The sequence below is a fragment of the Delphinus delphis genome, chromosome 19, assembly GCF_949987515.2.
Source record: "Delphinus delphis chromosome 19, mDelDel1.2, whole genome shotgun sequence".
NCBI lineage: Eukaryota > Metazoa > Chordata > Mammalia > Artiodactyla > Delphinidae > Delphinus > Delphinus delphis.
Window position 1 is genome coordinate 42,562,677 of NC_082701.1, and position 24,543 is coordinate 42,587,219.

Genomic DNA, 24,543 nt, shown 5'->3' on the forward strand with positions numbered 1-24,543 from the left:
CTTCCACCAGAAGTTGAAAGTAAGCTCTGAGTACAGATGGGCATTGCCGTAACCAAAACGGAGCTTTCGAGACTGAGGGTGGTCGTGTCCCCAGAAGCCTCTGTCCCCGTGAGGGAATTCTGGGACAAAGGTGGCTCTGTACGGCCACTTGGTTTCCAGAGACTCTGCGCTCCTGGCTAAAGGAACTGATAATCTATCCTAACCCAGAGTGTGTGAGTGAGCAGTTGGAAGCATGGGGAGCGGTCCTTCCTGGCCAATCCATAATCCACCAGCAGAGCTGCAGCTAGCAGGCAGGGCTGGGAAGGCTGTAGGCTCCCAGGCAGGGACTATGTGGGACAAGGGTTGAAGCCCAACCAGTCTTGCTGCTTGGTGGCTGTGCGACCTTAGGACAGTCTCTTAACCTCTCAGCATAATTTTCTCAGCCTGTAAACTGTGCATAATCATAGTGGACATGTCTGTAGACCTTACTATGTGCCAGATAGTAATGAAGGACTTCATCTGTATTAACGCATCGAACCCTCACAGCACCTCAGGAAGGAAGCCTGGCTTCCCCAACCTACAGGTGAGGAAACAAAGGCACCAGCTGGTGAAGAAACAGGTCGAGGACCCAAAACTTGCAGATGCGGGATTCGATCCCAGGCTGCCTGGGTCCAGGGTGCATGTGCTTATCCATGACAGGATCCTGCCTATGGCCCCTTCCCCTGGGACCTACTGGTGTCAGGTGTGCCTCATAAGTGATGCTTTCAGTGAAAGAAGATGAGTCAGGGGCTGGGATTTTTTAAATTTTATTTTTTTTGCGGTACGCGGGCCTCTCACTGTTGTGGCCTCTCCCGTTGCGGAGCACAGGCTCCGGACGTGCAGGCTCAGCGGCCATGGCTCACGGGCCCAGCCGCTCCACGGCATGTGGGATCTTCCTGGACAGGGGCACGAACCCGTGTCCCCTGCATCGGCAGGCGGACTCTCAACCACTGCACCACCAGGGAAGCCCCAGGGGCTGGGATTTTGATGCAGGACAGGAGCAGAGCACAGGGCTGGGGCTTTCGGCCCAATGGGGAGAGTCCACAGCAATGTTTCCAAACTTTGGTCAGATGACCTTGCTGAGGGTGCAGATCCCCGGGTCCACCCCAGCTCCTGAGTCAGGCACCAGGGCCCAGGGATCTGCATTTCACGTGGAAACACTGGCTGAGGGGTGAGGTCTCTGGAGAACTACCCTTAATTCCTCCCTGGCTGCAGCGGTCATAGGTGGCAGGGGAAAGACCTCAGACCCCAGAGTCAGGAGAACCATGTTCCAGCCTGGCCCCAACTCACCACTGGGGAAGTCCAGGACCCTGTGTGGTCTGTTTCCCCATCTGCTGTGAGATGAAATGCTGTGAGATGAAAGCATCGCACCAGACGGTCTCCATGGGCTCTGCCCTCTGAAATGCTGCAGTTCTGAGCCTACGGGGCCCTGGCTGAGAAGATCCAAACTCGCCCACCCCACCCCGTTTCTCTACTCTCCGTAATGAGGTTGCAGCGCTAACGTTTCCTTTTGATTCTGGGCTCCCAGAGGGAGGAATAAAAATAAAATAACCATGACAGTGACAGCTGCTCTGTCCTGAGTGGGCCCACACGGGGGGAAGAGCGCCACCAACCGTGGCCAACTTCTGCTGCCTGATGAGGCCAGGAAGGCTAGGGAGTCCCCACGCTGGCAGCACAGGTCTCCCCAAAGCCACCAAACACACACATGGGACGGCCATTGAGCCCGTGTGTCTGGGAGAGGAGGAGAGAGGTACGTGTCAGCAGCCCCCGGCCCTGGAGGTTCAGGATGTGCCTGCTGGGGACCCAGGCTGGTGTTCCGGAGACTCCTGAGGCCATGCCACGTGACGCTGAGCCCTCAGTGACCCCGACTTGCTCTGATCCGGTGCCCACGCCTGCCAGGCCCAGCCTGCGGCTCTGTCCCCTTCATCCCACTCAACCTGAACACTCCCTGAAGCCGGGGAGTACCACTGTGCCCACTTTACAGATAAGGGAACTGAGGCCAGAGAGGCTGCAGGGTCAGTGTGAGGCAGCACAGCTGACACGTGGCAGGGCTGGGGCTCAGACCCCGCCCACCTGGAGTCCCTCGCTCTCCACGAAGCTGAGCTGCTTCTCAGTGGGTGTTCATCACACAAGGGCACGAGGCCCCAACGCGCTTACGCCTCCAGCTTTGGTGGGTTTCACTTTCTCGGCTTCAAGGACGGTTTGCTGGAATCCGGAGCTAGCACCCGGCAAAGTAAGAGCAGAGCAGAGGCAGGCTTACTGATCAAAGCCCAGCTGAGGTTTTGGTTCAAGGACCAAGGTGTGGAGGCAGCACCTCCAGATGCCCAGGCGTCAACTGGGAGCTGGCGTCAGGGAACGAAGTGTTGGGTCAGGCCTTGCAACCAGCCAGCTCTGGGACCTCGGGACAGTGCCTTTCTCCCCTGTGCCTCACTGGGGCGGTCCCAAGGCCTTAAATGCTTCCCTGCACACTTCCAAGCCACTAACCCTAGACCTTCTCTAACGTACACCCATCCACACACCGGCCAGGGCCACCTGAACCTTATGCCCTTCCTCTCACCAAGTCTTACTTACAAACACAAGCAATAAAACAGCTTATGGGTCCAGCGATAAGACAGAGAAGGGTGATTCCCAGACTTCTCTGCACATTAAAATCACCTGAGGAGCATTTAAAACTCTCCACGTCCAGGCCACACTTCAGGCCAGTGGAATCTGGATCTGGGCATGGGACCCAGGCACCAGCACATTTTAAAGTCCCCAGGTGATTCTCGCTCGCAGCCGAGCTCGAGCCCCAGTGACCGGCAGGCGCGCATCTCAGACTTCAAAAGAGCATGTGAACGGGCCACTGCTGTCTTGTTAAAAATGCAAATTCTGACGCAGCTGGTCTGGGTTCAGCCTCAGAGCCTGCAGTTCTAACAGGCTCCCAGGTACCATCCCTGGACCACACTACCAACAGAAAGGACCTGGCGTGTTGGTGACACAGTGTGCTCCTGAGGGGAAGACAGGGTTCCCTGGCCAAGTCACATCACCCTCTTTGACAGTCCCGAGGGACATCAGTGTATCAGACTGAGGCATCTTACACCCATTTATATCTGATTGGTTGGGTGGCTCACGGCAGTGCCGGGCATCCTGGTGGCAGTTCTTATCAGCGGGTGTTATCAGTGCATCTTAGGGACCGGCTGAGGGCTCTGTGGAGAGGATGGGGGTGCAGACAGGGATCTGAGTCAAAGGCCAGGCCTAGGCTTGTGTGTGTGGAGCGGTCCTTCTGCCTCACTTGCACACCTGCTCCTCTGTGGCAAATGGCCTTAGGGTACTGCTCAGACAGGTGGGGCTGGGGAGCTGGGGATGGTGGGGTGTATGAGGTGGGTGAGGGAGCTGCCGGGGGTTACCCTGGCTGCAGTGGATGGGGGTGCGTGGGTAGGGACCACGAGTGTGTGGGGTCTTGGGTGGGGAGCCGTGGGCAGTGAGGGCTCAGCACTGGGTTTACAGCAGAGCTGTTCTTCACGAGTCGTGTGTGCTCCCTCCTGTGAAGTGATAAAAAAAAACATACGCGATTTTGCTTCCGTGAAAAAACAGTCCCGGAGAGAAAGCCACCTGCTACTGCCAGTCATGGAAAGTGAAAAAAAAGAAGAGGTCCAAGAAATTCATGGTTCTTTGCCAGAAAAGAGAAGTGAAGTAGTAATATTTATAGCCACCAATGTTTCTAGCGCTCTGCTTTCTGTCAGGCTCCACCACATCCTAACTAATGCCACGGGCTTCGACTTGGTCTCCCCGAATCCTCACACCGAGCCTGAAGAAGAGAGCACCAGGCTCGTGCCCATTTCACAGACAAGGAAACTGAGGTCCAGAGACGTGACAGGACATGCCCAAAGTCTCACTAGGAAGGGGTTGAGCCGGGATTCAGACCCAGGTCTTTCTGAGCCCAACGTCCCTGCTCTCAACGTGATGCTCCACGCTCCTCCCACGGACAGCAGACACGGACCACCTACCACAGGCCGGGTCCTAAATTAAGCACTTTAAATAATTTTTTTTTTTTAAACAACAGAGAGCCCAGTAAGCCAAGACACCGAACATGAGTCTCCAATGCGCTTACTCTCCCACCAGACCCAAAGACTACTTTTTCTTTCTTTTTTTTTTCGGCCGTGCCACATGTTTTGCAGGATCTTAGTTCCCCCACCAGGCATCGAACCCGTGTCCCCTGCACTAGAAGCATGGAGTCCTAACCACCAGACCGCCAGGGAAGCCCCAAGACTGCTTTGGACTCCAAAGCCGACCTTGAAGTGTTCCACCCCATGCCCCGAGCCGGCATTAGCACACCAGTCTGCCCCAGCCCAGCCTGGGCCTGTTCTGGGAAGGCGGCCGGCAACCATCCTGCCCAGGATTCCCTCCCTCCTGGGGGAGGAAGCTGCTACCACGTTCCAGTCCACTCTGGGCCCTTCCATCCGGAGCCCTGCTCTGTACCTGGCACCATGCAGGCTCTGGGCACCCCAGGAGGGTGCAGAGAAATGCCAACCCCTCCTCTGCCTAGAACAGAGGAGCCTGGCTGGGACAGGAGGAACCTTCCCTGCCGTGGGGGCGGGGTTGGTGTGGAAGGGGGAGGCTGTTTCCAGTGGGGTTTGGGGGAGAGGGCTGGGAAAGGGTTCAGGCGTGGCAACTGAGCTCTCCCCAAAATGGTTAGTGCTGCAGATAGAGCAGAAGGCAATCCTAGGGGAAAGAACGGCATGGGCAAAGCCTAGGAGTCAGGAGGGCAGGCAGTGTTCCAGAAATACTGGGCAGATCAATCAAGCATGAGAGGGGGAAGGGCAGAAAGGTTTTGGTCAAAGTGACCAGACATTCACCAGGACCTAGGACGTGCCAGACACCAGGGGACAGGGATGAATGACAGACAGCCTTGGCCTCCTGAAGCTCAGAATCTAATGATAAAACTATAAGCCAAGCATTTTATCCTCATTTTACAAATGGAGACACTGGCCCCAAAGAGGTTAAGCCCAAGACGATAGAGCCCATCCATCTCAGAGGCAGGACTCCTCCCCCAGGGTCCTGCACAGCCGGAGGGTGCTTGTAGACCTCTGGCAGCTGGCTCTGGGGAGAAGGGACTTGGAGGAGGGTAGGACTGGAGAGGTGACACAGAGGAGGGGGGCAGGAGACACGAGAGGTGGTAGATTGGAGACAGGAAGTCAACAGAGAGGCTGTTGCAACAGTCAGACGACCAGGATGAGGGCCAGGACCAGGACTGTCATGTTTAGCTGCACAGGTTGTGCACTGCACAACTCCCAGAGGTGCCATTCCCACGGACGACAGAGAGATTAGTCCTCCCTGAAGTTGTGCAGCACAGGGACCCTCCTAGTAGATAGAGGGACCAGACTCACACATGATGGTGTATGTTGCCACGAGCCTTTTGGTCCCTGCGTAACAGTTGCTGACCAAACCCACACTGTTATCACAAGGCCACGTTCTGCTTCCTCTGGGGAAGCAGTGGCAGCTATGCCCCAAACACATTTCAAACACATTTCGCACCACACTCTGGGCTACCCACAGGGCCCATCAGTTCCGCATTTCTGTAACAAAGATGCTGGTGCACGAAGGGTTCCCAGAGCAAAGAAGGCTGGCAACTGCCTTCACCTCCTGCCGGGGTCCCAGAGGTACACGTGAGCATTCTGAAGGCTCTCAGAAGTCCTGCAGCCAAGAAGCTGCTCATCTTTCCTTGATGAGTTTCTCAGACTCCCTCTCAGAGGAGCCCCCTTTCTTTCTTTCTTTTTTTTTTAATTAATTTTTATTGGAGTATGGTTGCTTTACAATGTTGTGTTAGTTTCTGCTATACAGCAAAGTGAATCAGCCGTAGGTATACATATATCCCCTCCTTTTTGGATTTCCTTCCCGTTTAGGTCACCACAGAGCACTGAGTAGAGCCCCCTGTGCTATACAGTAGCTTCTCACTGGTTGTCTATTTTATACATAGCAGTGCATATATGTCAATCCCAATCTCCCAGTTCGTCCCACCGCCCCTCCTTCCCTTCTTGGTAACCATAAGTTTGTTCTCTACATCTGTGACTCTATTTCTGCTTTGCAAACAAGTTCATCTGTGCCATTTTTCTAGATTCCACATATAAGCGATATTATACGGTATTTGTCTATCTCTGGGGCACCTTTTAGCAATCCTGGCACAGCCCTGCACGGGGAGGCTGGGTGTGGCCAGCCTCCTTCACCAAGCAAAAGGCTTTAGGACCCTCCTTGTGCAGGTCAGAGGCCACGTTCAGGCTCCAAAGGTAGTAGGAATGGGCTGGGGGAATTCTTCTGCCTTCTCTCCCCAGCCCAGGCCTCACCTCAGCTCCTGGAATACTTAGTTTCCTTTCTTTCTGTAAAAGATTGTCCTCCAGCAATGCAGATCCTCCAGATGAGTTGCCTTTGATTCTAGGCAACCCCCTCAGGGCAAACGAGTCCCTCTGGTCCTTTCTCCCAGGTTGGGGGGGTGGGGGAGAGAAGTGAAGAGAGGCCTGGGAAACTCGAGAAGCCTCAGGAAAAGTGGATGCAGAGCTGCTCTCTGTGGCATCTGGGGTCAGACAGGTGCAGATTAAAGTCCTGGCTCTGCACACTGCAGTCCTGAGACCTTGGGCAAGCGACTTAATTGCTGTCTGAGCCTCAGCTTCCTTACCAGTAAAATGGGTCTAATGGTACCTACTTGGCAGGGTTGGTCTGAGTAAACAGGACAGGGGTGTGGTGGTGATAGAGATTAGATACGTAAACTGCCTGAGCAGGGCTGACATTCCATCTGTCCACCCCCAGCCCTGTCTTGTGTCTGATTCATGCTGAGACCTGGGGCCAACTGGAAGGGCCTCCTGGTGCTGGGACTGGAGATATCAGAGGGCCAGAGAGAGATGGGCTGGAGAGAGGAAGATTGGATAGACAGGGACAGAGAAAGAGAGAGCGCACAGGCAGAGAGACAGAAAAACAAGTTAAGAGAGAAGGGGTCCTGGTGGGGGGCGGGGTGGTAGTGTGTGTGTTGGGGGCACCGTGCTGCTCCCTCTGGGTCTGTCTTCCTCCTCCACCTTCCCACCCTCTCCTCCAACCTGCCCCCCAGAAAGTGGGGTGCAGGAACTGGCAGTGCCGCCCGGAATTGGGCACCCTCTAGAGGAGGGGAAGCAGAGCGGGGGGCTAGGTATGCCTCAGGGAGGGGGCAGGGGTCATGGCCCAGAGCTGGGGTCCCTCAGGGAGGGGCGGGGGTGCGGCCTGCTTGTTCCTATACCTCCCAGAGAGGCGAGTTCCTGACTCCAGGAAGGCCCTCATTCAGCCAGTCAGCGAACACTGACCAAGTAACTCACTCAGGCCCAAGACTGGGCTGGGCAGAGCGAGCAGTGAGGCTGGTCTCTGCCCCTGGGAGAGAACAGTCTAGACAGAGGGAAACGTGGAAGCCACTGGGGCCCACCCTCCAAACTCCCATCCTTGAACTGCTGGTCCTAGTGACCAACCAGAACAAAATGCTTGCTATCCAAATTTTGATGAAGCTTCCCTTCTTCCCCCAGTTCTGTGAATCGTGCCCACCCCTGCTGAGTCAGCACACAGCCCCTTCCCAACAGCCCTCCAAACACAGGCTGGCCTCAGGGTAAACATTCCCTGATCCACTCCCAATGGCCAAGCCACCCTGTGCCCCCCTCCCCACACAGGTGGTTCTTCCTTTGTTTATTCCTCCTGCAAAGAAACCCCCTCTTGCCTCACCCTTGAGATGCTTGGAGATCTTACGGTGAGAGCTTCCTCCCTGTTGCCATGGCCCCCTCCTCCTATTTCAAGAGTTTCTCCCCTCACCGGCCAGCTTGGAATAATCCTTTCAATTAGTCTCTCCTTATTAAATCCGAACTCCCCCCACACCCCCCACCCCCGCCACCGAACTCATTTTTTGTTGTTGTTGACATCTGTGAAATTATTTACAATAAAAGACGTTCATAGTTGGACTAAAATAAAAAATAAGCCCGACAGAAAAAGCAGGTAAATGAGTAAATTGTAAGTTGACTCACCATTAGCTCTAAGTTTTCTAACTACCAAGACAAAAACGGGAAAGCAAGGTTAGTTACAACGCAATTCTTATTATCCGATGAGAGAAGGAAATCATTTCATCAGGAAAGACTTTTTTTTCTGGCGCAAAATCCTAAAAAGAATGTATTAGATCAAAGCGTGCAAAATGGCAAATTGGATAAGGTTTCCAGCAGCAATTTTAAGGAGGCTGAGGAAATATTCTGTTTGGCCTTACGCTGAGCCAAGGGAATAAAAACAAAATGTACATCCGTGAAGAGGTTTTTGCAATAAGGTAAGATGAAACAGTGCTTTCTGACATGGAACTGGATACCAGGAATGGAAAATCTAAAGGAATGGGGGTTAGTGTGTCCTCAGGAATACTTTCTCCCGTATCACTCTTCCAAGCTGAGTTTCTGCCTGTAAATTCAGGTGCAGCCCCTTTCCAGGACTCAGCTGATGTTTACTGCAGCAGATAAAGGTCCTGACGAGCCTCTGCCTGGGCGCCCGCGACCCCTCACCCAGCTCAGGGGTCCTTTCAGCCTGGATTAAAAATTCCCTTGAGGGGACTTCCCTGGTGGTCCAGTGGTTGAGAACCCGTCTTGCGATGCAGGGGGCGCTGGTTTGATCCCTGGTCGGGGAACGAAGATCCCACATACTGCAGGGCAACTAGGCCTGCGAGCTGCAACGAAAAATCCCGTGTGCTGCAACTAAGACCTGACACAGCCAATAAATAAATAAATATTAAAAAATTCCCTTGAGGAAAGCAAGAATATTCCAAGTCACAGCACAGGAAGAAGCCCAGGCAGGGTGTGGTAAAGGCAGCTGTTCTGAAACAGGTTCTGGATGTAAAGTCTTGGCATCGGTGTTGAGAAGGTGCTCAGCTTCCCAGCCCCCAGGGTCAAAGGAGCCCTCTCTTTCCATCTAGGTACAGCGAGTGTGTACAAAGCAGGGGCTGGGCCAGGCTCTGAGGCTGGGACTTGTGCAGTGTCCCTCCTGCCCATCCGCCCTGTGCTGATAATCAAAGAGGCTTGGGGAGGGTCATAAACCTGGGACACGCAGAGAGCCCACAGAAAGTTCCCCTCAAGAATCAGACTTCTTGCCTTGTCTCATGTTATTTCCAGTCATTTTTACTGCCCTGGTCAGGAAGGGAACGGCAATGACCAAGGTGGGAACAGCTGTTTATCCCTCTTATAAAATGTTTGGGCATTTTCCCTCAGGCTCAGTGCGTGTGGTTTTCATGCCCTCAGGCCCTGCCTACCCTGGGAGATGGGTCTGACACAGGAGTAGGCCCAATTCTGGGGAATGCCCCAGGGAGTGAACCTCCTAGCTGTGCAGGACCAGCCAGCAGGCGGTGGGGCTGTGGGATGCAGGTGTAGAAGGAAGCCTGGGACATAGACATTGCCTGTCAGTCCCTTGTCAGCAGCCCTGGGGCAAAAAGTATTCAAGTCTCACAATCTGTGCCTTGTGGGCTGAGAGATTCCAGCATTTTCTAGGCATTGTACTGAGTGCTTTGCTTGTACTCTCATTTCTCGTTTTTTATAATAACCCTATGCAGAAGACACCAATTACAACCTCTGTTTAGCAAGGGAAGAAAGTGAGGCTCAGAGAGGTTAAGTAACTTGCTCAGGATGGTCCACTAGTAGGCGACACGGTCGGGAGTCAAATCCAGGACCCTCAGACCCCAAAGCCAATGCTCTGCCCAAGTTTTTTTTTTTTTTGCGGTACGCGGGCCTCTCACTGCTGTGGCCTCTCCCGTTGCGGAGCACAGGCTCCGGACGCGCAGACTCAGCGGCCATGGCTCATGGGTCCAGCAGCTCCGTGGCATGTGGGATCTTCCCGGACCAGGGCATGAACCCGTGTGCCCTGCATCGGCAGGCAGACTCTCAACCACTGCACCACCAGGGAAGCCCTCTACCCAAGTTTAAATCAGCCCTTTGCCTCTGGGGCTGGCTCTGCCCGTAAGTGCCTACACTCTGAACCAAAGCCTGTGGGAGCCCCTCAGCTTCTCAGTTCCCAGCCTGGTCAGCTGTCCTGTCCTGCACCGGGGCAGTGAGCCCGGCCTGACTTCCCCCAGACAGCACGCCCCCGACGAATCTGCTTAAGGAAAGGAGCGCGGAGGAGAGAAAACAGAGCAGTGACAGAGCAGGCGGCGGAGCACGATTCCTGGGAGGGAATATCTTGTCTGTCACGGTAGCAGACATGTGGAGACGGAAAACCACGAGGGGCTCACCACATGCGGAGGTGACAGCGACTGCTAGAAACAACACTTCCTGGCAGAGGGTGGGAGGGGCAGAAGCAACGGGAGCACCCCCAGGCTCTTTCCACATCTTCCCACGGCACTGAAGGCGCTTGTAGGAGGTGCAGTCGGGCGACCCCAGACCTACTGGATCAGAGCCTGCCTTGTGTTAAGCCCCCGAGTGAGTCGTACACACACTAAGGTTTCAGAGCCCAGGTGCGGAGTCAGAGCAGAGTCATCCCCCTTTCAGCTCCTTCCTATGCCCTCCCCCCTCCTCCCCACCCAGCACTGAGTGTGGTTTTACAGCCTTTGACCTGAAGGGGGCACCTCTCAACTGCTCCCAGGCGGGAGGAAACCTAGCCCTCTCCTCCCCGGCAGAGCTGACCTTGCACAGCAGAGATGCATCCCTCCAACCTGTACCGCCAGCTGCTCCGTGCCAGCACTGTGCTTGGCGTGGAGAGCACAGCAGTGAGAGACGCAGGCACAGCCCTCCACCCACGTGGAGGAGACAGGCAGGACACACGTAGCCAGTTAAGAGTGTGGCACCCAGTGGCACAGGCTCTAAAGGAAATGAGCAGGGTGTTATGACAGTGACAGGGGACTGCTGTAGAGGGGTTCCTTGAGATGAGTGGGAAGGGAAGGCTTCTCTGAGGAGGTGACGCTTGTGCTGAAACTTGAATGATGCAAGAGCAGCCGTTCAAAGACTTGAGGACGAGGGTTCTAGGTAGAAGGAACAGCCAGGCAAAGATAAGAAACTAGCTTCGGGCGTTTGAGGAACAGAAAACAGGCCAGTGTGGCTGGAACAGCGAGGATTATGGGGAAGATGGGATGGGACCAGGTCAAAGGTTCAGGCAAAAGTGAAAGCTGGTAGGTCACAGTGAGAAGTTGGGGTTCAGGATTTTACCCTAAGAGGACAAGTGATTAGAACATCTTAAGTGGGGGAGTTCTAGGACCTGGTTTAAGAGTTTGAAAGGACACTCTGGCTCTTGTAAGGAGGAAGGGAAGAGAGAGCGCGGGTGACCAGGTAGGGGGATGGTGTGAAGCTCTGACGGGGTGTAACGTGGAGGTGGGTGAAGGGGACACTCGGGACGGATCCTGCAGATAAAACCAACAGGCCTTGCGGATGGGTTGGCTACGGGAGGAAGGAGAGACATTAAGCACAACTCAGTTCTTGGTCCGAGCGCCAGGTGGGTGGCGGTCCCAGCTCCTGAGATGGAGGAGGATGGGGCAGCATCAAAGCGCTTTGGGCCAGACAGGTGTGAAACGGCCGCTAGGCGTTAGTGCCGTTAGTGCAGAGGGCGCTGTGGTTCCACACGAGAGTCCGGAGCCAAAGGCAGAACCAGTGGGGCGGCAACCTCTTGGGGGCCTCAGGTGATGGTGCACATACGGCGAAAGGTGGATGAACTATTCCGGATTAACGGAGACTAAAGAGACGTGACAACTAAATGTAATGTGTCGTCCTGGATTGGATCCGAGATCAGACAGAAAAGCTATAAAAATATTGGGAAACCCTGAATATGGAGCTTATATCAGATAATACATTGCTGTATCAGCCACAGGTGATGAGCGTGTTGCGGTTATCGAGGAGGATATCCTTGCTCCTAGGAAGGGTCAAGTATCTAAGGAGGAAGTGTCATAATGTCTGCAACTAACTTTCAAATGGTCCAGCCCCCATCACCCCAAAGAAGTGTGTATACAGGGACGCACACAAACGCAGGGAACGCAAACTGCCAACATGTTAACAACCGGGGAACCTAGGGGGGCAGATCTATGGGCACTCGTTGCACTGCTCTCACAACTTTCCTGCAAGTTGGAGGAAAAGTACATCTGGTGGGCCTTTGTGAAGTCAGTGTGATCTACTCTCCATTCTCTGCAGGGCGGCCTGAGCTCTCAGAAGTTTGCAGAACTGGGTGGCAGACGAGGAACTCTCTCAATGAGATTCCTGTCTGGGCTCTGACACAAGGAGCCCCCGCCCTGCTGACCCAGAGTCCCCGTGGGCCCTTGCAGGCCTCCCTCTGGGAAAGCAGTCATGGCTCACTGGCCACCAAGAATGCTCCCTGCCCGGGCCTGAGAACCCAGGCGGCTCAGTTCTACGGGGGACGGACACCTCCAGCCAGGGCCCTGTAATCCTGAGCCACTCTCCCCAGAGGATACTTCCGGGGCCAAGGGCAGCCGACATTTGAACACACACGCTATGCCAGCCATTGGCCATTTTCAAGGTATAAGACTCTTCTCCCCACCCCCAGCCTCTGCGTTCCATGCTCAGGGAAAAGAAGTGTTGATGTAAACTGACCAGAATCCAGGACGTTGTACGGGTCATGGCTTCGTGGAATCCCGTGAGGAGCTTTAAAAAGTGCTGATGCCTGGGTCCCACCCCTAGAGGTTCCGGGTTCATTGGTCTGAGGGACAGCTGGGCACCCAGAACCTTAAAAACTCCCAGAGATTCTAATATGCCGCAAAGTCTGAGCATTCCTAGCTTAGATCCTTGGCTTGCAACGTTGGGTGTACATTCAAGTTACTTGGGGAGCTTTTAAAAATAGATGAATGGGGCTTCCCTGGTGGCGCAGTGGTTGAGAGTCCGCCTGCCGATGCAGGGGACGCGGGTTCGTGCCCCGGTCCGGGAGGATCCCGCATGCCGCGGAGCGGCTGGGCCCATGAGCCATGGCCGCTGAGCCTGCGCGTCTGGAGCCTGTGCTCTGCAACGGGAGAGGCCACAACAGTGAGAGGCCCGCGTACCGCAAAAAAAAAAAAAAAAAAAAAGGAGTGTCCTGGAAGTTGGTCTCAGTGGGCCAGCTGAACCCAGCCTTCCTAGGGTCGGAATGGTCAGGGGCAGAAGATGGGGGACAGATGGTCCAGGACAGACCAAGGCAACCATCAACATTGGCTCTGCTTCTGTCCCAGCCACCTTTGCTTTAATCAGAATTTAATTACTTCTCAAAGATATGACTTAAGGATCTTTTTATTCTTACAGAAATTCTCGGGCTTCGGATAAGTAAATTATTCTTTCCTTTGGAAGGAGGAAGGTGTTGGAACAGAAAAAAAAAAAAAACCAAAAAACTGGGGCCATATATGAGAGGAAAGGATCAAGTAAGGCCCCTCCCTGAGCTAGGAAACACCCTCCCCCCTCCCCTTACCAGCATAAGCATGGTACCACCAACCTACACCTTCACCAGCACAGCTGAATCAGAGGCTGTCAAGAAAAGTATTTTTAGAATTCAAAAGTATCATTGTTGCAAAAGTGGTTTTAGAAATGCTTGCTTCAAAATGGATGAAATTAAGCAATGGTGGACTTGGACCTTCATCCCTACATACCCCCAGGCCAGCTCTGCAGAGAAGCTCAGAGCAGATTTTTAAAAACTGTTCTGGCAAGACTGGAGGTTGACCAAGCTCCTTCTGCTTATGAGCAGAAGAGCCAGGTTGGGCTCAGGCTGACGCCCTCATTCCCAGCAAACCCCGGTTTGTTTTGGCCTCCGGGGACCCCTTAAGCATAACCTTGTCAAGAGCTTCTGGTTCCCGCGAGGTGAGTTGGGCAGGAGGGAGGGTAAGAGGGGCTGAGGGGAAAAAGGAAAACTGGATCCTTATCTCACCACAGACATCAAAAATTCACTCTGTGGATCAAAGCTTTAAACGTGAAAACCAAATACATAAAATAAAAATAAAACAGAATATAGTGTCACAGCCTTGGGTAGGAAAGTTTTCTAAGCAGTACACCAAAGGCAGAAGCCGCAACGGAAAAGATTGAGTTGGCTATAAAAACCTTTTAGATTTGCTGTCATAAAGTTAAAAAGAAATGACAAGCTGAAAAAATATTTGTGAGGTATGTCCAAAAGTTAATATTTCTACTTCTTTTACATCAATGGGAATGAATACATCTATGGAAATGAGGGTGAAGGATGTGGGCGGGCAACTAATGAAGAAAGAACTCCTGGTGACCAATAAAGGCAATTTAAGAAGTTCAACCATATTATAATTCAAAAGAGCAATCCTAATTTTAGTCTCTCAATGAGAAAGATTTGAGAAAGCAGAACAGCCAGTAAACAAAGGGTAGGAGGAATCTGACACGATCCTGATGAAAGATTAATTGAGACAACTTTTCTGGAAAGGAATTTGACAGATGTATTAGAAATTTTAAGATTTGTATCCTTTTGATAAAACGGTTTTTAGCTTAAAGGTTGGCAAACCTTTTCCGTAAAGGGCAGATAGTAAACAGTTTAGGCTCTGTGGCAGCCACTCAACTCTGCCATTGTGATGGGAAAGCAGACACACAAGGGTGAGCAGATGGGCGTGGCCATGTTCCAATAAAACTTTATTTACAAAAACAAGCTGCTAGATTTGGCCCACGGGAACTGTCGTTTGCCAACCTCTGGCTTGCTCTAAAACAATGAGTGCTTCTGTGGGGAACAATTTAGCTACAAGAGTGTTTAAAACACTGCTTTTGTTAATCCCCCGAAGTAGGTTAAGAAAAAAAAAAAAATTATATATGTATATGACCAATAATAAGGAACCGGTAAATAAATGTGGTTGTCTTCTTGCAATGAATATCATGCAGCTATTTAAATTTATGCAGAAAAAAAGAATATGGCTGCATTGTTATATAGATTAAGCAGGCTAGAAAATAGTTTGTAAATGAACTATTAGAACTAATAAGGGAGTTTAGTAAGGTCGTCATGACAAGATCAACACCAAAAATCAAAACGTCTCCTAGACACTTAGCCATAACCAATTAGAAAATATCATGGGAAAAAGATCCTACATGTAACAGTGACAGAAATTCTAAAATAGAGTCACCCTATGAAGAAATGTGCAAAACCAATTTGAGAAAATCATAACACTTTCCTGAAGGGCTTAAAAGAAGGCCAGAAAAGATGAAGAGATTTACTGTTCTCGGATGAGAGAATTCAATACTTTAAAAAGCCAGTTCCCTTCCACTGATGTACAAATTTCAAACAAAATCTCTAGCAGGATTTTAAATGAATTTCGACAAAAAAGAGTATTCTGGAAGAGAAAATATGTAAGGATAACAAAAAAATTTTAAAAAATAAAGAATGATGAGGGAGGCTTTTTCTATCAGATATCACACTGTAAAGCAAGGGTAACTGAAACTGGCTTAGAAACAGGTAGACAAATAGATCAATACAACAGACCAGAGTCCAGAAAGAGACCCACGTTACACGGCGATTTAGCTCCCGATAAAGGGGTGAGATTTCAAATAAGTGGAGAAAGAGGGACTATTCCACAGCAGGAATGTGAACAGCTGGCAACATGTGGAACATAAAAATGCCAGATATTATCCTCACCAAAACCAAAAATAAGCTTCTGGTGGGTCAAAGAGCTAAACATAAACACTTTTTGTCTAAACGTATTTGAAAAACATATACAGGAGAATAGTATGTTTATAACCTTGAGGTAAAGGAGGCATCACATAATACACAAAACGTAAATGGCATAAAAGGACTGATAATGACGACATCCGAACTTTAAAATTCTATGCAATAAAAGACACCAAAATTAAAATATAAGCAAAATGCATAGACTGACAGAATATATAGAGATTTTGTGTATATAGATTTCATATAAATCAATAAGGAAAAGACAACCCAGGGACTTCCCTGGCGGTCCAGTGGTTAGGGCTCTGCGCTTCCACTGCAGGGGGCACAGGTTCGATCCCTGGTCGGGGAACTAAGATCCCACATGCTGTGAGGCAAGGCCCCCCAAAAAAAGAAAAGGCAAAAAAAAAAAAAAAGGAAAAGACAACCCAACAGAAAATGAGCAAAGGCTATAAAGAGGCAATTAACAAAAGAAGAAATCCACAGGCCCAGTGAACAGAAGGAACGATGGTCTCCTTCACCAAAAACGGCAACACAGATGAAAGTGAGAGTGAGTTTTCCTCCATCAGATTGGTAAGCGGGAGAAGGGAGGGGAGAGGAGTAGAAGGGGGGCCTGTAGGTAGATGGAGGACTTCCAGAACTGGCAAAGGGCTGAGAATCCAGGCACTCTCTCATCTACTGTTGGATGATACAATTAGTACCGTCTTTTTGGAAGAAAAATTTGGCCCCATCGATTAAAAAATAAAATCTGCATACCCTTCGATAGAGCAATTCCATTTCTAGATTTCAAATCCTAGAAATACTCAGAGAAACGATCTATGGCGCGTGGATAAGGGTGTTCACTATGGGCACTGTGCTGGGTGCGAAGGAGATGAACTCAGCTCGAGCTCTGCCACCACCAGGTGAAAATGGTGTCGCCGTGTGGGGAACATGGAGCTGTCCTGGAGGGTGAGGTTAAGGCAGGGATGACAGAGGGCACAGGGCCCCAGGGAAGCTCGGCACAGGTTTCACTCCAGGCTGGGGGCAGAGGGAACTAGAGAAGTCTTCCTGGAGGAGGAGGTACCTACTTAAGTCTTAAACGATGAGCAGAAGTTATCCCAGGGACAGTGGGTGGGAGGCCATCCCAGGAGAAAGAAGAACTTGTGCAAAGTCTGGGAGGCAAGAGAGAACAGGGTCTTTTCAGTAAATAAGGAGCAACTGGGTGTCACCAATTTCGGAGTGTGAGAAGTGCGTCAGTGAGAGGTGAGGCTGGAGAAGTGGTGGATTTTATCCCGCTGGTGATGAGGGGGCCCCCGAAGTGGGGGTGATGACAGCTCCTTAGGAAGATCCTGAGGCGACTGTGGGATGTGGGTCTGGAGAGAGAAAGGCCGGGGACGATGAGGGGCCAGGAGGCAGCAGAGGGAGAGGGACGAGGGGTGAGTGGGGACCAGAGGACTCAGGCTGGCTGGATGTGGGGCGTCAAGGATGACTTTCTGGCTTAGGGGCTGGATGGTGGTGACACCATTCGCTGGGATGGTGGTTACACAGGAGGAGCACCAGGTGGCCTGACACCCTATTCATTTTATGGGGTTCCCTATTAACCAGCCCACGTGGCAGGACGAACCAGGATCTCACATGAGGGCTTATGAGTCAGATTTCATCCCACTGCCCCCTTGCCTTTAAGGCCCGAGGGTGGGGCTCTCTGTGACTGCCCATGTCCCCACCCTACAGAGACCCCTACACCATAAGGTCTGGGAGCTGCACAAAGGGAGCGCAGTAGCAGCCCGCTAAGCGGGCCAGCCTCACGACGGACTCCCAGGGCGTTTCCTGAGACCTCAGCCTCGGGATGCCAACCCACGGACCCCTGCGACACCCAGCACCCCCTCTGACCAAACTCAAATCCACATGCATCAGAAAACTTGCCAACAGTTGGGTTTACCAAGCCCTTTTCGCGCCAGGGCGCAGCAGGCTCTAAGGACACAGGCAGGGTGACATCCAGTGAGTTCAAGAGCTGGTGGGACAGATGGCCAATAGGCACGAAAAGAGGCTCATCATTGCTAAGTATTCGAGAAATGCAAATCAAAAGTACAGTGAGGGCCTCCCTGGTGGCGCAGTGGTTGAGAGTCTGCCTGCCTATGCAGGGGACACAGGTTCGAGCCCTGGTCTGGGAGGATCCCACATGCCGTGGAGCAACTGGGCCCATGAGCCACAACTACTGAGCCTGCGCATCTGGAGCCTGTGCTCTGCAACGAGAGGCCGCGATAGTGAGAAGCCCGCGCACTGCGATGAAGAGTGGCCCCTGCTCGCCGCAACTAGAGAAAGCCCTCGCATGGAAACGAAGACCCAACACAGCCAAAAATAAATAAATAAATAAATAAATAAATAAATAAATAAATAAAACTACAGTGAGGTACCACCTCACACTGGTCAGAATGGCCATCATTAAAAAGTCTACAAATGATAAATGCTGGAGAGGGTGTGGAGAAAAGGGAACCCTCCTGCACTGTTGGTGGGAATGTAAATCAGTACAGCTACTATGGAGAACAGTATGGCGGTTCCTCAAAAAACTAAACATAGAGTTGCCCTATGATCCAGCAATCCCACTCCTGGGCATATACCCTGAGAAAACTCTAATTCGAAAAGATACATGCAGCCCTATGTTCACAGCAGCACTCTTTACAATAGCCAAGACATGGAAACAACCTAAATGCCCATCAACAGATAAGTGGATAAAGTAGATGTGGTATATATCAACGATGGAATACTACTTAGCCAGAAAAAGAATGAAGTAATGCCATTTGCAGCAACACACATGGACCTAGAGGTTATCATACTACGTGAAGGAAGTCAGAAAGAGAGAGACAAGTACCATATGATATCACTTATATGTGGAATCTAAAATATGACACAAATGAACCTAGCTATGAAACAGAAACAAACTCACAGACATAGAGAACAGAGTTGCGGTTGCCAAGGGGGAGGTGAGGCGGGGGAGGGATGGATTGGGAGTTTGGGATTAGCAGACGCAAACTATGACATATAGGATGGATAAACAGCAAGGTCCTACTGTAGAGCACAGGGAACTATATTCAATATCCTGTGATAAACCATGATGGAAAAGAATATGAAAAAGAAGTATATATATATGTATATGTATAACTGAATCACTTTGCTGTACAGCAGGGAACACAACATTGTAAATCAACTATACTTCAATTTAAAAAAAAAAGAGCTGGTGGGATGCAGGTGCACCTACCCAGACAGACTTGCACTGCCTGGAGAGCAGGCCCAGACCGCCTGTGGTGATAGCTGGTGTGTGGGGGTTGGGTTCCAGGGGGCCTGGAAGAGGGGTGAATGGGGTGGGTGCCCTCAGGCTGCCAGGTTTGCATCTGTTTACCAACCAGCACCACAGAGTGTTTCACTACTTCACTACTTTAACTATGACCCTCTCGTCAAGTGTTGACGTCAGAGGTCCCTGCCCCACCCTGGGGGTGGGGGGAGGCATGCTCCTGTGGTCCCATCCTACGTCATCCTCGCTTGGTCCCAAACCACTCCTCCCCTAGCAGCACCTGGGAAGCCCAAGTAATGATCCAGGCTCCCTCTGGTTGGCTGGTCTCAAGCTGACCCCTAGGGGACAGCTGGGACACAGCAGGACCCTGAGGGCTGAGCCTGCAGGATGAGGACGTGCCCCAGGCCGGCCCCCTCAGCTCCCCCCAGCCTGAGGAGCTATGGCCTCGCCCCTCGTGGCCTTTAGCCAAATGGAGCTGCCCAGACGGTGCAGGAGCCTGAGCAGGGAGGGATTCATTCACACCACGGGGCCTCCAGGCCTTTTCAGCCCCTCACTGTGGGAGCCCACTGGTCTGGCAGGCTGGCTTTGCGCTCTGCCCCCTCAGCCCTCCCAGCACCGAGGAGCCTGTCGTGAGGAACAGAGCCCCAGCCCCCCACGCTGCCCACCGGGCGCTCACGGACAAGGCTGCCCAGCGTGCCCAGGGATCAACAGCCACCTCGCTGGGCTCTGACCACCCGAGCCACCTGTCAGGGCCAGACAGGTCGGGGGCAGAAAAGAGTTCACAAGGAGGGGCTTACACCTAAAGTCCCGAGAAAGGAGATGAGGGGGGCACTGGGGTTGCTGGGATTCGACCGACCTGATCTTTCTGCTTTTCTGTAACCTCCACATGTTGCATTGTGGAGAAAACAATATTGCTTTAAAAAGAAGAGCACTCTTGGGACTTCCCTGGTGGCGCAGTGGTTAAGAATCCGCCTGCCAATGCAGGGGACATGGGTTCGAGCCCTGGTCCGGGAAGATCCCACATGCCGCAGAGCAACTAAGCCCGTGCGTCACAGCTACTGAGCCTGCGCTCTAGAGCCCGTGAGCCACAACTACTGAGCCCGTGTGCCACAACTACTGAGTCTGTGTGCCTAGAGCCTGTGCTCCGCAACAAGAGAAGCCACTGCAATGAGAAGCCCGCGCACCGCAATGAAGAGTAGCCCCCACTCGCCTCAACTAGAGAAAGTCCGTGCGCAGCAACGAAGACCCAACACAGCCAAAAAAAATAAATAAACAAAAAGAAGAGCGCTCTCTCAGAGGCCAACTCCTCCATGCCTATCTCTCCCCTTTTCTCCACCTGCCAGTGTGGCCGGCCTAGTGCGGAGGCCACGAAAGCAGCCCACAGCTGCAGGAACGGGACCCGGCCCTGGTACCGCTGGCTGGTGCGGAAGCCCGGCTAGGGCTCCACTCTGACCTCCAGCTCCTCACATGCAGGCCTTTATTTTGACGTGATTTTGGAACACCGGTAGCCAAGGGTGAAAGACGCAGACTTCAGCACCATTTCTCACACGACTCTCTAAGACACGGCACCGGGAGGAAGGGATTCTCACATATTAGCAGCCTGTTTTCTCACTGAATTTTCACAAGACGCGTACGGCGAGCCCTGTTTTACAGGCTCTGAGGAGTTGAGAGTAACGTGCCTGGGTTCGCAGGGCTCATCAGTGGCCAAAGCGGGGTATGGACCCAGTTCTGACTGGTCCCACAGCCCACCTCGTTACCCCATTTCCTGTTCAGTCCACGAGGGCCCCGCTCCAAGACTCCCAGGACACTCTCAGGGTTCGTCCTGCATTGGGATCCTCTGCTCTGGTCCTGGTCCCATCAGTCAGGCCCAAATGCATCTTCACCCCACATCTGCTGCCCCTTGAGGCAGGCCTGGAGCCCTCACTGCTGGCCTCTGCACCTCTTGGAGCCCAGCTCTCTTCACTCATCCCTGAGGGCACGGCACCCTGGGGTCCAACCACCTGAGACCTATCTTGGAGGCCCTGGTACCCGGCTTGGGTCTCTGCCACCTTTGAGCCTTGGCCTTCTGTAACACCATTTTGCTGGGCAGCTCTGGGCATTAGGGTCCTGTCAAGCGGGAAAAAAAAAAAAAAGCACAACTTAAAAGTCAAGAATTATGGTTTTTTTTGGCTGCGCGATGGCGTGGCATGTGGGATCTTAGTTCCAAGACCAGGGATCAAACCTGTGCTCCCTGCAGTGGAAGCACAGAGTCTTAACCACTGGACCTCCAGGGAAGTCCCAAGAATTATATTTTATTTGGCAGACTTACTGAGGACTTACGCCCAGGCAGATAGCTCTGAGGGACTGTTCCTAAGAGGTAAGGAAGGAGCCAGGACATACAGGAGTTTTGCAAAAAAAACCAGGTAGTCAAAACATCAACAGATTACTATTAATTTAAGAAAAACAGACATCTCAAGTTAATGAATTTAGCACTTTTCTATGTACGGGAAGATGCAAGAGTCTGGGCTCATTGAAATCATTCCTTTATGCACCTTAGCTCTCTAGGGCCAGTACCCTGTTTTCTCCATCCTGAATCCCCTCAGCGGGCACCGTTTGAGGGCGGGGGGCAGCAGCTGCAGTGGCTGATGGCTTCATGGCCACAACATCCTTTGTTACTGATGTGGCAACCTACATTCTTTGTCCACAGCCCCCTGTAGGGACCCCCTCCCCCAGTCCCAGCCCTGAGCCCACCACCCAGCTGGATCCCAAGAAGTATGCCATTGGCCAAAGTGACCTCTGGGGTCCTGGGCCTCCTTCAGCTATAGAAAAGACTCATGTTTGGGGTCAGATGTGGCACCAACCAGAGGGTGGGGAAGAGGTTTTGGAGCTAAGCCTGGATGACAAACCAGGACGATCCTCTTCCAGCCCTTCTGGCGGGCTGTCTCCGCCAGAAGGGACCCTAGAGACTGTCAGTACAGGCATCGTGAACTGTATTCGTCTGTAAGATGACTCTGCAAGTGTTTGGGAAAACGATGAAAGTTTCATAATAAACAAACCATTAGGTGATGATGACAGTAAGACAGAGCCATGGGGACTGTGGTCCTTGTCCCACTTCCTGGAACAGAGCTCCTAAAACCTTGGAACTTCCTGAGCGATAGGAGTGAATTTTATTATTCATAAGGAGTCCCTTTCAACCCCACCTGAGTTCATGCTAATGAGGTGACTCAGGTGGGATCCCCAGAGAGCCACAGGATGGGGCTGGTCACACCACAAAGACCAAACTGGTGATTTGAAGTGGGGAACTTTAAGCCCCACCCATGCCCACCTGCAGGAGGTGAGAGGGCTGCAGATGGGATCATACAAACTCTAGAGCAACGAGACCCGGAGCTTCCGGGTTGGTGACGCACTGCCGTGCAGGGACGTGGTGCCCCTGGAGAGGGCCCCCGCCTCCCGGCCACATACCTTGCCCCGTGCGTCTTTCCTGAATTGTATCCCTTATAGTAAAGCAATAATCATAAACAGAGTGCCTTCCTGAGCTCTGTGAGTTGTTCTAGTGAACTACGGAACCTGAGGGGGGTTGCGAGAACCCTGCATTTGTAGCTGGCCCCAGCAGAAGGCAGGTAGCCTGGGTGCCCCGTCTGTGGCAGCTCCCAAGCGGGGCTGAGGCTCTGGCCCCGGGGCCTGCACCACCTCTGGGCAGTCAGTGTCGGGAGTGGACTGGATTGCCGGACATCCAGCTGGTGTTGGAGAAAAGAGAAAAATTGTCTCCCTGCCTGCTGTTGACCTCGAGCCTGCCACTTTCCCTCTGGAGCTCAGCTTCTCCTCGGGACCTCAGAGCAGGGGAAGGTGCCCTGTGAGGACCCCCAGCCCCTACACCCTCTGCTGTGGCTTCCCAAGGGTCTGCACTGCTCCGGTTCCAAAATCTCTTTCTTGACTTTGAAGGCAAAGGGCCCTCAGCGGGGGCTCTGGGGTCTCCCTGACACCAAAAAGGCGAAGCAAAGGCAAGAAGACGGAAGACCAAGCAGGTAAGGTGGGCGGCTGGAGGCTCCCCATCCCTTCCGCGGTGGCCACCCCTCTCACCTGCACCACGCAGTCTGGGATCTCCAGCGCGCAGGGCAGTGTCCCAGCGCTCTCCACGGCCAGCACATCCTTCAGCAGCTCCTCACAGCCTGTGGATGGACAGACAGGCAGTGGAGGGTCAGAGCCTCAGCCCAGCCCGGCAGCTTTGCTCCTTTTTTTTTTTTTTTTTTTGGCAGGACCTTAGTTCCCTGACCAGGGATCGAACTTGGGCCCTTGGCAGTGAACGCACAGAGTCTTAACCACTGGACTGCCAGGGAATTCCCTGGGCAGCTTTGCTTCTGATGAGTAAGCCTTGGCTGGGTAGGGCTGCAGGGAGGCAGAGGCCCCAAGTCTCCAAGAGATCAGCTGATCACTCAGAGGCAGAGATGGGGCACCCAGTTCTTAGAGAAGCCAGTCCAGGGCCAGGCAGAGGGAGCCGAGACAGGTCCTTGCCCTCCAGATGTTCTTCCACTGGGACTAACAGCATCAGGGAACACACAGAAGACAGACTCCCAGTTGCGGAGGGGAGGCTGGGGCAAAGAGAATCCAGGAGGCCTTCCTGGAGGAGGGGATATAAGAACATACTCCCTGCCTGGCTCACAGGGACTCCAAACACACACAGTCCAGGGCTGCGAGGCTGAGGCCCTCTGCAACCCTGCAAACTCCAGAACATGGAAGGCCACCTTCAGGGTGGCGCTACTTGCTGACTCATTACACAGCTGGCCTCCCTCCCCTGAACAAATGCCCCCAAATCGTAACGGACAAAGGAGGTGCGATATTGTGATTTATAAGAAAATACGTATTTGGCCTTCATTCACAGTTTGTAACTCACAGCTCCCAAAACCCTCAGAATTTCCTAAGTGTTGAGAGTGACAAAGGTATCTTTTTATGTTAATGAGGTGACTTGTGGACCCACCTAAGGATGGGGGCTGGTTGCCAAGAGAACCAACCAGGTGATTAGAGGGCTGGACCTTTCAGTCCCAACCTCTGACCTCTGACCTCCAGGGAGCGGTGAGGGCCTGGAGGTTGGATCAATCGCCAATGTCCAGTGATTTCATTGATCACGGCTATGATGAAGGTGCCACAGAAACCCAAAAGGACCAGGTTCGGAGAGCTTCCGGGTTGGTGAACACATGGAGATTTGGGGAGAGTCGTGCCCTCCGAGGGAGCATGGCTGACCTGCACCTTTCCCCACACCTTGCCCCACGCGCCGTTTCCACCTGCCTGTTCCTGAGTCGTATCCTTTTGCAATAAGCCGCTAATCTAGTTAGTAAAATGTTTCTGAGTTCTGTGAGCCGCTCCAGCAAATTAACCCAACCCAAGGAGGGGGTCGTGGGAACCTCTGACTTACAGCCAGTTGGTCAGAAGCATAGGTAACAGCCTGGGCTTGTGACGGGCGTCTGAAATGGGGGTGGGGAGACAGTTTTATAGGACTGAGCCCTTAACCTGTGGAATCTGACGCTACCTCCAGGTAGACGGTGTCAGAATTGAGCTGAATTCTCCTCGGACACCCTGCTGGTGTGAGAAAATTGTTTGTTGGCATGGGAGGAACCCCTCACCTCCACACATTGGAACTGGTCTCAGAACAGCAAACAGGGGGTCAGACCTGCAAAGCACCAGCACGGGGACATGCCGGGCACAGTTAGTGGCGG

General features: G+C 52.5%; 1 protein-coding gene across 1 annotated transcript in view; it reads right to left on the reverse strand.

The window, feature by feature from the left end:
* RAB11FIP4 (RAB11 family interacting protein 4) overlaps positions 1-24,543 on the reverse strand; it is a 118,492-nt gene that overhangs the window by 59,057 nt on the left and 34,892 nt on the right. Inside the window, exon 3 of the mRNA XM_059998321.1 lies at positions 22,913-23,001. Within this exon, the coding sequence (XP_059854304.1) occupies positions 22,913-23,001 (89 nt within the window). The remainder of the gene's footprint in view (positions 1-22,912; positions 23,002-24,543) is intronic.